Source organism: Pelmatolapia mariae, linkage group LG4, assembly GCF_036321145.2.
Source record: "Pelmatolapia mariae isolate MD_Pm_ZW linkage group LG4, Pm_UMD_F_2, whole genome shotgun sequence".
Lineage (NCBI taxonomy): Eukaryota > Metazoa > Chordata > Actinopteri > Cichliformes > Cichlidae > Pelmatolapia > Pelmatolapia mariae.
In genome coordinates, this window is record NC_086230.1 from 26,985,459 (window position 1) to 26,998,302 (window position 12,844).

At 40.4% G+C, this 12,844-nt stretch overlaps 1 protein-coding gene across 1 annotated transcript in view; it reads right to left on the minus strand.

Annotated features, from left to right (window-relative positions):
• The window catches only part of plekhh3 (pleckstrin homology, MyTH4 and FERM domain containing H3), a 36,957-nt gene extending 24,614 nt beyond the window's left edge, over positions 1–12,343 (minus strand). The window contains exons 1-2 of the mRNA XM_063472227.1: positions 11,736–12,343; positions 5,347–5,402 (exon numbers count right to left, since the gene is read on the minus strand). Of these exons, the coding sequence (XP_063328297.1) occupies positions 5,347–5,402; positions 11,736–11,870 (191 nt within the window). The 5' untranslated portion in view covers positions 11,871–12,343. The remainder of the gene's footprint in view (positions 1–5,346; positions 5,403–11,735) is intronic.
• Positions 12,344–12,844: the final 501 nt, after the last annotated feature.

Consider the following 12,844-nt stretch of genomic DNA (forward strand, 5'->3'; position numbering starts at 1 on the left):
TGTAGAAATCCATCTATTTCTCTTCCCTGTCTCTATTCCCTTCTCCATAGAGTGCATAGGCTGACTGCATGGGCTTCTGGCTGAAACTGGGCTGGTGGGAAAATGGGAATGTGGTGATTAAGACTGGGCCTATATGACCTCCCAGCTAAAAATACACTGTTTTCTCAAGACCACTGCCAAGAAGCTCTGGACTAGGCAGAGGGGAGAGGGAAAACAAAGTCATGTTATGAGACCTGAGTAGGAGGGACAGGAAGTCTGAGTTTGTGACTGAAGAAGTGTTGTCAGCAAGGCATTTTATGATAGAGAGTAAGTGACTCTTTAGTTTGAATAAAGCCATTCTACTTGTGAAACTTAGTAATGCGGATTAAAACTTTCCATATTTGTTGATGTTGTAAACAAGTCCAGATTGTGATGGTTGGATGGTTGACAGACAGGACGACAGACATCCAGACAGGCAATTACTGGGGGCCCACTCCTAAGCTTCACGCAAACACTCACTTGTGTTATGCATACACACCCTCTGTCATGCACGTACATAAATTTACACACATGAAATACATTCCTTAATACTGTTCTCTTTTAGTTATCTAGTGGCAAAAACTTCAAGCTTCTGACTACTTCAGAGAGCTGTCAACGAAGAAGAGGAGAAGCTAATTCCAGAACAGATAGAACACAGAAAAGTCTTCAAGTGTCCACTTTCTTTTTAGAACAGTCTGTACTCTCCCCTGCTTCAGCTATGAGAAGGAACTTGAGAGTGAGGAAAGGGAAGATTTCAAAAACAAAACAAAAAAATAGTGACAATGTAAGATGGATTTCAGCATGAGAACAGCAAGGAGGGAGTAAGCTGGGTGGCACTTCCTACTGACCGAAACACCGACAGGGAGTGCCTCGTGTCATCTGCCTGAAGACCCATGTTTGGACAATTAAACATTTTTAAGTAATTTTGTGTCTCCACACCACCCAAGTAGGTTTTGGGAAATTTTCAACTTTAACTTGAAGAGATTAACAAAAGTATTGCATTAACTGGTTAGGAATTACAGCCCTTTTTTATACAGTCTCCCATTTTTAAAGTTTCAAAAGCAACTGGACAGTTGAGTGATAAGTAGTTTCATAACCAGGTTCGATCCGTTTTCTTGTAATTCGATGACAAATGAAGCAGATGAAAGATCTAGAGTTGATTCCAAGTAATCGACTTTTACTTGGGATCCATTCACAAGACCTCAAGAGGAACTTTGTTACCCATCCAGGTGACCTCTGCAGTCTTAACTATAACTGCAGGTTTAACAATGAGCAGAAATAGAAGTTGCTTTTGAAGAAGTTACTGGCAGCACGCAAAGTAACAACTGGGGCCTTACCAATGTGTCGTGAGGTCAGTTTCACAATTGTTAATATGCAAATTATCATGACTACTACCAAATGAGAAATGGCTGCAATCACAGCATTGTAATATGGTTAAGGATTTACCCTTAGGCCCCCTCCTCTGTCCAGAGATGGCCGTTCTCTTTTCACATAAATGCCCTCCTTGACTCCCTGCTCAAACCATCATTCCTCCCTGTCCAGGATGTGTACATCCTCATCATTTCAAGAGTGGCCACTGGTCTGTAAGTGTAAATAGACTGTGGAGTCTTGGCCTGACAAGGTAGCTAAGGTTGTTTGGTTTCACTGATGCATAATTCACAGTAATCCTCCTGTTTGTGTTGGGGACCCCGATCCTCGGCGTGGACACATTTTCTTCAGCGGTCAGGACAATTTGCATATTAATGATCCTGAAACTGAGCACATGGTCCATTGTTAGGCAATGATGCTGGTTTTGGTCATTGTGCAAATGGACTTTTTATAAGGTTGGGGAAACTTGCAGTCAGCTGAGGCTAAAGAAGTTGCTTGGATGAATGCAAAAACATTTCTCTCACTGGAAACGCTGCGTCCAGATGAACGCAATCATCTTTCTGGGATTTCTTGATGATTGAGATTGATTAAGATATATAAATACAATTGAAGGAGGCCATCTTTAAATATTCGATTGGTGCTGATACAAGTAGCAGGATGATTTCTGAAGTCCACATTGGTATACTCTGCTCAAATTCACACATATGCTTCAAGACTCATCAAACAGCACTTCACAGTGTAGGTGGATAAAGACCCGAAGCATACGGCAAAAGCAACCAAAGAGTTTCTAAAGGCAAAAAGAAGGATATTCTTTCATGATGCAGTCATCTGATCAACCCGTTTTGTATTTAGTAACTGCTTTTCAGTTATTAAATGCAAAATTGAACGCAGAGACCAATAAACAAGCAGCAACCAAAGGTGGCTGCAGTGAAGGCCTAGCAGATCATCTTAAAGGAAGGACAACACATAAACAATTACTCGGCTTATAGTCTTCAGTTACTTTATTTCAAATTGTGTTAGTTTGTCCAATTAATTTTGAGGAAATATGTTAGGAAGTTGCAGGCATGGATTCTGTGAGACCCCCTGAAATCAGCTAATGCATCAGGCTTGTAGAACGGCTAATTAGCAGAGTATAGCCATGCTAGCAAAAAAATCCCCTAATTAATCACAGTCACATCTTTATTCCATCTAATTGTTTAGATTAACATTTCCTTGTGCACAATGCAATTCAATAGTTTGGTCAAAGTCCGATGTAAACCAGAGCTTGCGCCTCCTCTTATGCAACAATTAAGATGAATTGATATGACTCAATTTGTTAAAATAGCGAAGTTCTGGCTTATCAGAGCCTAACATGGCATTCCTTCCGTACAGCTGAACTTCTGGGTGTGTCCATTCATTGGCCAGGTAATGAGCAAGCGCTATGCTCTCTAATCTTTGCACTTACTGTGATGATTACAGCCAGGCAAACACACACTCTCTTCAAACTAGTAGTTAATCATGCCATGCGGACTAAGGCCTCCACCACAACAGTGCAGAAATGACATACATGCACACACACACGCACATGCACCCGAGCCACACCTCTTTTAGGAGTGCTGTTGAGGCAGGACTGAGTCACCCAGTCCTTACTTCTTTCCTTCCTATTTTCCCCCCTCAAGCCTCAAAAGACACCATGTCACGTATGACTACAGCAAAATATTTCATCTCACATAACCACTTCCTGGGACAGCTCTATTCTTGTTGAGAGTTTCTGCAGATCCTCGTCTGTTCATTTGTGATGGGCGATAGGCCTACAAGTCAAGCTTTGTGATTCATTGCCTGTGAGTCGGCAGATGTACAGTTGCGATTGTGGAAGGGAGAACGGGGTGGTGATAAGGGCACGATGCCAGCGATAGAGAGAAGCAGAGCCTAGCTACATCACTGTCTGAGATCACAGCCATGCACTAATAGTCTGGATCAAGCCCTCCATGAATCACCTTTGACTCTCATTTGCATTAACTTGTAATCCACATGGCCATTTGAATCTCATTTACAGTAAGATGCCCTGATATTGAAAGGGTGATTGGTTAAAGTCATCTAAGATGAAGATTAACATATAACCATGTAATAAAAGTAAGTACATCCCAAGGAAATCTTCTGCCATTCACATATGCAGATAAGCAAACATCTCATCCCTTTTGAAGCAATATCTTTAAATAAGATCAAGCCAATCCAATTGAAAAATAATTACTTGTCTTTTGTGGAAAAAGTAAATACAGGAAGCCACAGAAACTAGTATTGCTCCCTTTAGCAAAAATAATTAGCTTCTTGTATGCATTTTTCATAATGACTCACTCTGGTGTAGGCTTGCTAAAAATCTTGATTGCGCTTCATTCAGTGGTACGATCCTTAGCACTTACCACTATTTTTTTTCTACTCAAAACCCCACACAAGATCTGAAGGGGATTCCAATCAGGAATTTGAACGGGCTTATTGAGCCATCCTTCAGTGGATTTGCAGGGAGGATGAAAACCTGTTGAAAGGTCCAGTTAAAGTTTTATCTGTCTAAGACTGCTGGCCACACATTATCTTCAAGTACCCTTTGATATGATGCAGGAGTCATAGTTCATAATTAGTGAATGCAGGCTGCCCAGGTCCAAACATAGCACATCAACCAGCATCACTGTGGCCAAGCAACCCAGTCTTTGATTTGTCTGTGCAAAAGGCCTGGTCTTCAGAATATAATCATTAACAAACTGTAGGTTTTGCCTATTCAGAAAAGACACGTCTTGAACATAGTTCCAATGTGTTCTATATTTGTCTAATTGTAAAAACATTTACTGTGACATCAATAGTATATGTGTGTTTGCAACAAATAGTCTGTTCTTCAGCTAATTATCTGGTGAAGTCTGTTCCTGACTAATTGCAAGTTGTTTAAAATTCAGCCCACTTTTTCTCTTATGATACAATGAATAATGCTGGGTTCATAGGCAGCCATAATCTCTTTTTTTCCCCTCTGAGGGCCTTAGACACCTCTTTATATCTTAGCCGAATGACAGGGCACACTACAATAGCAAGGGAGACTCGATGACCTAGATTTCCAAAATTTAAATAAGACAAATTCAACCTATTAATGCCTCTGGAGGTTGGGGGTGTAATAAATGTATGGTTTTCCTCAATGTTCCCATTATTTGAATGCACCCAATTTATCAATGAAAATCAATTGTTTGGAAATTTAAACATGTCAAAAACCTCCATCAGACATCTTTTAAATTTTCACATGGAAAATTATTGGCAAATAAAACCCCAAATAACAGCCAGGTTAACTTCTTAATGGTAAAGCTCAACCAGTTTGAAAGACTGAAAACTAATTTCACCTAAAAGAAATCAAATATCACCACATATCCCAAATATCAGATCATCTGTCAGTATGCATATGACTCTGTACCACTTGCATGCACACATGAGAACACCATGAGATACTGAAGAGGAACTGAAAGAAATCAAGTATTAACACATGCGCCTGCGGATATATACAGAAATCCCCGGCGCTCAGAGGAAGTATACAAGTAAAAGACGGAACTACTACTTCCCTTGTCGTTTGCACTGTAGCCTGCAACCAAGTCGAGCTGAATGGGGGAACAAATCGAATTGGACATAAAATGGACTTTACCCTGCCAGTTCTATGTAATGCCCAGTCAAACCCATGTGATAATAGAGCATATAATTTTCTGGAGAATTCATAGTGAGAGATTGGGTGTCACATGCCCCGTCTCCGGCATGCTCTTCCCAGAAGCTATATACGCTGTATTGGAAATGGACCATTTCCACTACAGATAATGCAGCTGACATGTACAATCTCTTGCTATTGGCTACATGTGAAAAAGGACAAAAATCAGACAATGCTGGACAATGTCCAGATCCAAATCTCCCAAAATTGACCAAAGTTCAAGTGTGAAATTGGCTTCTGTAGCTCCTTACCCATTTGTTCCATTGGCTGTGCAAGATGGCTGAGAAACAATCACCTCAGCTGGAGTCTGTCAACAGAAAAGAGAGAAAAGGGTAAATCGACAATCATGCACCACAGACATTGCTTTAGCTTCAGAAATAGGCCACAGTTTGAAGTGATCCTTCAATGCTTTGCCTTCAGGAGCCATGTTACAATAGGGCATGCAGTTGTTCCTGGCAAGCCTCAGCACATAGCTGCACTATTCCTGTAATGCTTGGCTTTTACTTGCAAGGAGTAAACTTGATGGGAGAAATATGGCATGCAAAACAGGCTAATTTAATATAAGTGATGGGAAAAGAGGAATTTTTCATGCTTAAGCTGAGTGCACCCCAACATTCGCAAACCAGAGTGATTTTTTTTCTCCATTCGTTTCTCTAAGAAGATTAACCTAAAAATAACATCAGTTTTTGAGAATGCATGGACAGCCAGAACAATTGTATTTATCGTTTCTATCTGCGAGTTGAATGCTATAAGTTGTGAGAGTTTGAGGGAAAAAAACAGCAAGAAAGACAAAGAGACCCTTTAGACTTAATTATAACAGCTTGCATTGAGAAAGTGCCTTTCAGAGTCTTTACACTAAAGATAAACACATAAGTGTAAAGACAAAGTCTTTATGGTTATGTTATTGACAGAAAACAAAATCAAACAATAGCAGTGATTATGATAGAGATGAAGCCTTAAATAAGACCCAAGGTTTTCCTGATTAACTGCACTTCACCTAGTAAAATTTATTGTGCCCCAATAATCATCTGATGAACAGATTAATTATTTACTTAAATATTAAACTGAAACTGGGATAGGCTGATAGCCTTGATAAGGAAAAACAGAAGAGAATGGATAGAAGGATGGATATTAAACTGCAAGCCAGCTATTCATTTAAAAATCACATAAACACCTTCTTGGACATTAGTTTTGTGTGGAAATTGGAATTAGTTCCTCTACTGACTAAAATGAGCCTACCACTGGCAGACATGTAAAATCAAATTTCATGGGTGAAACAATGAACTTTTCATTCCAGGACTCCCCTGTGAAGCAGAAGATGGAAGAGGATGTTTCCTTTCACAGTGCTCCGGCCCCTAGATTCCCAACCTGACCTTGGAAAACCCCATAGGACAGCTTGCCTGTGTGCAATTTGGACAGATTCCCTGGTGTGCAGAGCAGCACTGTGTGTCCCTGTGGCCTGACTTGTTGTCTCTGTGAACCACAGCCTTGAGCCAGCTCCTGTGGCTGCCCTGACCCAACTCAGGGGTGTTGGCCTACCTGAAACACTATCCAGGTCAGTTCTGGGCTCCTCACAGTTCACACACCACACTTTACTACAGGGCAAACTATCCTAAGTATAACCATTGCCCCACAAAACAGTCTAGGCTTCTTTTTAGATGGTTCAAAAATAACAAAGAAAACATGAACTGCAAATTTATAGGCTAGCTTGGAATCTATGTTATATTTTTAAGGGAGACGGACCCATACGCAAATAAGGAAAAGATTACAGTTTGGATAATGAGATCTCATTAATGTTTAACTCAGAGGGAAGTACTGTAAATGTCAAACCAGACTGACGTGAACAAATGAACAGACAGTGTGTGTATGGTAAATCATTTAGCCAAGCCAACAGGCCTAATAAAAAAAATCTAGACAGACATCAATGACAGAAAACCCTTAATAAAAATCAGTGACATAAAAGCAATAATTTAATAATATCAACTAATCAAACAATCAGTAAACTAATAAGACAGGTAGGCACAGTCAAAATAGTCTGAGTCACTGAACACAAGTCTTTACAATTTACTGAAAAAAAATGCTTTCCAATAGAGTTAATGGGCTGTGGGGTGAGGAACAAGGATAGCGTGCGATGTAGAGCCCTGGCAAAAGATCTCTCTTTGTGGACGGCAGGGTATGAATCATTCCAGACTAGAGCAGAGCTTGAAGAGAAATAGGGAAAGATGCCGTGATGTGTTCGTTCCGTGGCTGACTTCCGCTCTCGCTTTTCCCAGTTTATTCTCTCCTTCTCTTTCTCTCTCCCTTCAGCTCTCCTGGGAGGCTGAGTAACCATGAGAAAATGCTTGGGCTCAGCCAGTGTCGGCCTGAAGACCAGATGTGTGGCCTCGAGGTGGTGAGGCAGAGACGCAGCGGAAACCAAATATAAACCAGCGTACCGTGACACCTCTGAAAGCAGAGGGCAGCAGGGATGGCTAATAGGACCTGCTCTCAGCAAAGCAGGACTGTGTCTGTTTGTTCCGAGCAACAGGATGCACTGCGGTACTCCAGTCCACACTTACAACTGCCTGGGCCTAAACCTCTGTGGTGGTAGTTTATTGGTAAAACTGCATACATATTACATAAATACTGAATAATGGTTTTAGTGGAAACATGGAAAGAAAAGAGAATGACGGATATCCTGCCCTAAAATTAGTGCCCAAGTATTCCTACACTGGAGGCATTCAGCCTGGTGTGACTGTTTGGGCAGCTGTTAAAGAGCAGTTTCTTTGAATGGGGACTGTAAACATGAAGAGAAAAGGTTTTGACATAGCCCTGTGCTCTCAAGGGCCAAGCCTACATAAGCATCGGCACTGACTCATGATCCCAACGTCAGTAAGAAAAGTCCTGGCAAGGAAGAGTGTGTCATCTATGGCTTTGGTACTTCAGTTTCTACACATCATGGCGTCTTCTGGCAGCATTTTGTAAAACAATGCAGGAGCTCATGATTTTGGATGTCTTGAGGATGGTTAATGATGGTTAATAATCAAACACAGCCCAGATGGCTTTCCTAGAAGTCATTATAGACCAACCCTTCAACTGACCTCACCCCCTTGGTAGAAATTATGGAAAACCAAACAGTATCAATTGGATCTACTCTGGGGACTGTAACACAGTTAAGATTGACCAGCTGATGTGAGATTGGAGTAGTTTCAGCTGTGTTCCTAATTATTGGCTCAGCTTAAGATATTGATAACAGAATTACAACTGTCACAATCAGAGTGGCACAAAATAAGAGATAACATGATTTGCTCAAATGGATCAAGCGCCTGGAAGCGTCAATAAATAACTCCATCGCATGATGGGGATTTATTATTAGGCGAAGGATCTCTAAGACCAAAATAATGCTTTACTGCCAATTGTTACTGTGAATTACAACAGTCAATTATTTGATTCCTTCCATTTACAAGTAATGTGATAAACTGAACATGCCTAACCACATGATAGATTAAGACAAAACGCCCCTCAAAAGAAAATACATCACCCAGATTAATACAGACAGGCAAATACTTTATGACTCAGGTCACGCCTTTCATATTCATAAATATTTATGAGCAGAAATCAATAGAGCCAAGACTCTAATCGGTGATGTAACATCAATGTTGGGGATACAGTAGCTCTAAAGACAAAGCAGCATTATGAGCTTCAGAGTTTTAAACTGCCAGAAATAATAAAAGCTGTTTTTAAACAATTATTCTTGCGTAAATTGCAAATTTGAGCTGACCTTTTAAAATGTCACTGTATCATTTCATTATTGGGATAGTCTTGTATTCAGTTCATCATTTGAACAAGACTGTTAGTCTATCTGCCATTAAATAAGCCCTTTATCTTCTCTGATTACTATAGGAGTTCAGTAGGCTTGGTTCAGCTCTCAAAAATGAAAAACAAAAATGCAACAACTTAGTTGTAATCATAATTTTGCTAAATCAGCTGTCCCTGTTACTATCAGTTATGTATTAGCTTATATAAGTCATATCGGATTCTTATAATAAAAACTAGATTCAACGACTTCACTTGGTTCCTTTTTGTCAGTCAAATAATGGCACTTTGGTCATCTTTATATTTTTAAAAAAGGCCAGGATTCAAGTCTCAATTAAGCTTCTCTGAAAAATCTATAATTCAATAAACATTAAACCAAAGCCACCAGAGGAGCACAATTATGCACATGGATCATAGGTTGCATTTTAATGAGGGAATCCGGGAAAGTTAGAGGAAAAAGGATCTCGGTGTCTCACTTTAGAAGGCCATCAGCCATCTCCACTGGGACATGCAACTGTGATCTTGTATTGATTGCAAATATGAAGCACAGTTGGGTTCCTCTGACCACCAATGGTAGAACAGATGGTACATTATGACCAAGATAGTGTGTGCTACACACCAACACCTCTTCGGATAATGCTGAGTAACAGATGTTGCTCTTATCTGGTGGTTTTTGGAACTGTTAGATTTCTGTTGAGCCAATAACTGTATAAAACTTATCTGTTTCCATCGTTTACATGCAAATTGCTGTAGTGTATAACTGGCTGGCTGCAAAAACACAAAGGGGGCAATAAACAGATAAGCAGGATTTGCAAGTAATGGCTCCAGGTGGTATTACTTTCATTTGCAAAGGCTTAGTGTTGGTGTAAAGTTTATCTCAGAAGCACAAAATAGCTGTGCCTATAATTTCAACCAGCACATAATGTTATTTAGTGTGCACTGAAGTCAAAGTCTAAAAATATGATTAAAAAAAAAGAGCTGGTGTTTGGAAAGGCACAAAATCCTAACAAATATTTGAGAGCATTTTTTTTTCTGGGACACTTTACATTAAGAGCTGCATGTGGGGTTGTACAGAAAGAGCCTACCTTAATGCAAGGCAACAATGCCCCCTTACAAGTGGGTGGACAATGCTGAACTCTCTGTGGCTGATCAGATGACTAACATTACAGAGAATACAAGGCCACAGTCTTATTTGCCACTGAGCAAATGGGAGGCCAAATACACAGGATCAGTTCAACACCGAGTTCGACAAGTTACATCAGAGAGTGCATGCATGTGGGATTGCTCAATGTTGCCCAGGCCTCAAAGACCACACAAACCTAAACGTTAAACTAAGGATCAGTAGATTCTGTGTCATGCATCAGTTTTAAAGGCTTGTATTGAACAGACAACAAGTTTAACAGTGAACATGTATCTAAACTCGCACGCGAACACTGTAGCTCACCACTTCACTGGACATAATGCCATAAACGGGAGGATGATAAATTCTTTATCATACCCTGAATTTCCAACCTATATGTACAGTACTGTGCAAAAGTCTAATTTATTAATATTTTGCTCACAAGAAGCCAGACCCTCTTGGTAATTTCTAAGTGGTCTTTAGTAATAGTTCTTAATGTCTTTCAAACTTTTATTTGGACATTGGCTGCTTTTTCAGTCATTTTCAGTCCAGTCCTTGTATGTGCTCATTTTCAGCCAAAGATGCCCATTTGACAGGCATAAAAAAGTATTTTGCACCAACAAGGTGATTCCCAAAGAGCTGTTAGCCAAAATGGGAATGGCCATTTTGTCCTGTACAGCATGCAAGAAAAACTTGACAAGTAGAGGCCAAAAGCCTAAAGAAACCCCCCCCCAAAAAACAGCAAAGATCTGACACAGGACCAGAGAAAAGCATCAGGACCCTTGGTTGATAGATCTACTGTTCACCAAATTTGTCATCGGAAATGATTTCAGAGGAAGGGTGGCTGCCATGAAGCCATTTTAGCAAAAGGAAAGCAGGACAAAAGGCCAAATGACAAAAACTAGACTCAAACAGGTCTCATGGAGTGATGAATCTAAATTTGAAATGTTGGATTCACCAGCACATATGGAAAAGGCCAGGAGAGAGGTACAGTGAATGCCTAAAGCAAAACACGGTGGACGCTCTGTCATGGTTTGTGGCTCTTATCAAAACTGATGGACTCACAACTACAGAAAAGTACGAACATATTTTGTTCCACCATGTAATACCATCAGGAAAGTGTTTACTTGGCAACTGACCTCATTTCTCAGCATGAGAATTATCTCAAACACACTACCAATGGAGTTAAAGCATATACGGAACACAGTCTGCCTTGGATTGGCCTCCCCAGAGCCCAGACCTCAACATTAGTGGTGTGGGATAATCTTGACAGAGAACAAAGCCAAAGACCTTTAAGAAGAAGGGAATTATTCCTGAGAACTACTTCAAGAAATTACAAGAAAGCTTGGCTGAGAGTGTTCAGACTGCTTTAAAGAAGGAAACTGATCATACCAAATATTGACTTTTAAGCTTGTTAGATTTACAGTCTGTCTCTGCCTTGTATACTGCATGTATGTTTGTACAAATGAACCGTTGCACCTACGCTAAAGTAAAGGGTGACTCAAGACTTGTGCACAGAACAGTAGTTTTCCAAGTGAAATCATTTTCAAACACTGAACTAACTTCAGGGTTCATTCTTTTCGTTGAATTTCCAGTGTAGGATGAACTGAGCAGTTTTTAAAACCAATACTGATATTTTAAATGTAGTGTGGGCATTCATTAAAAAACATGCTATTAATTTATTGGTGCTCTGAAGCTGTTCTAGTGCAGGTGGTAAGTTTTTACCCGTCCATTGGGAGTCAAGTCCTCCTTGTTGCGCAATTCAAAAGATTCTTCCTCCTCTTTCTCCCCATAGTCCCGTCCGAGCAAACTGAAGCCCTGCCTGCAGCACAGAAACCAGCAAACTCCTTGCAAAGGCATTCAAATCAGGTTAAGTGTGTCGTCTTCTTCTATCCAGGTCGGTAAATTTAACATTCACGGTGTCGTCTCGACCGTAAGTAACTCCAAAAGCTGCGTGAGCGCATACAGCAAATCCTCTCCATAGATATCCAGCGAGGAGGGTGATGGAAAGCATAAGCTTATTTTCTTCCTTTATGTAAAGGAATATTAAATGTCTAGTAAGTGTACATGACAGCAATCGTTCTCCAACACAAAGATGCGGTTAAAGGAAAATCCACCGCTTTCAGAGCTCCAGCTGCTTCATTCGCAATACCCTGCTGCCCCTGCTTTAGACTTCACAAAACCGAGGCGCAACAAAACTCAAAGTTAGTATCCCAACCTGGTACTTTAAGTGAAAAACACCAGTGTGAGTAACCCTGGCAGGAGCACCGCTATTGAGATCAGCATTTTTTGCTCACATTTAGCGAGTAACCTGGAAGTGTACCTCAGCGCTGTCTCAGTCCCGAGTTTGAACAAAAGCGTGCTGCTGCTTGGACAGGACCGTGTGGGAAATTAGACCACGCCCATCGACTTCAGCTCTACTGCGCCTATTGGCTGGACACAGACACTCCCCGGGATACCACGCCCACGGTGCACGCCTCTCAAAGCAAACATCATCCACAGCGTCACATGTCCTGTGGTAGATGACAGTAACCAAATCATCCAGAATCAACATGATGTATTATAATATTCTAATATTGACTCTCTAGTACTCACTTGTAGGGATAGTGTCTTTAACCGCTCATAAATCTCTCTGATGTAGTATTTGTAGTATTTATACAGACACTCATTATGTCTCAGCAGCCAGTTTAGTCTGTGAATATATTGAATAAGGACACAAAATCATAGGTATCTTAATAATACACTTCTAAATGACCGTTAAGTGTATTTTAAGATGACATTTTACAAAATAGTAATATGCTAAAATCATGACAAAATTCTTCACAGACTTGCTA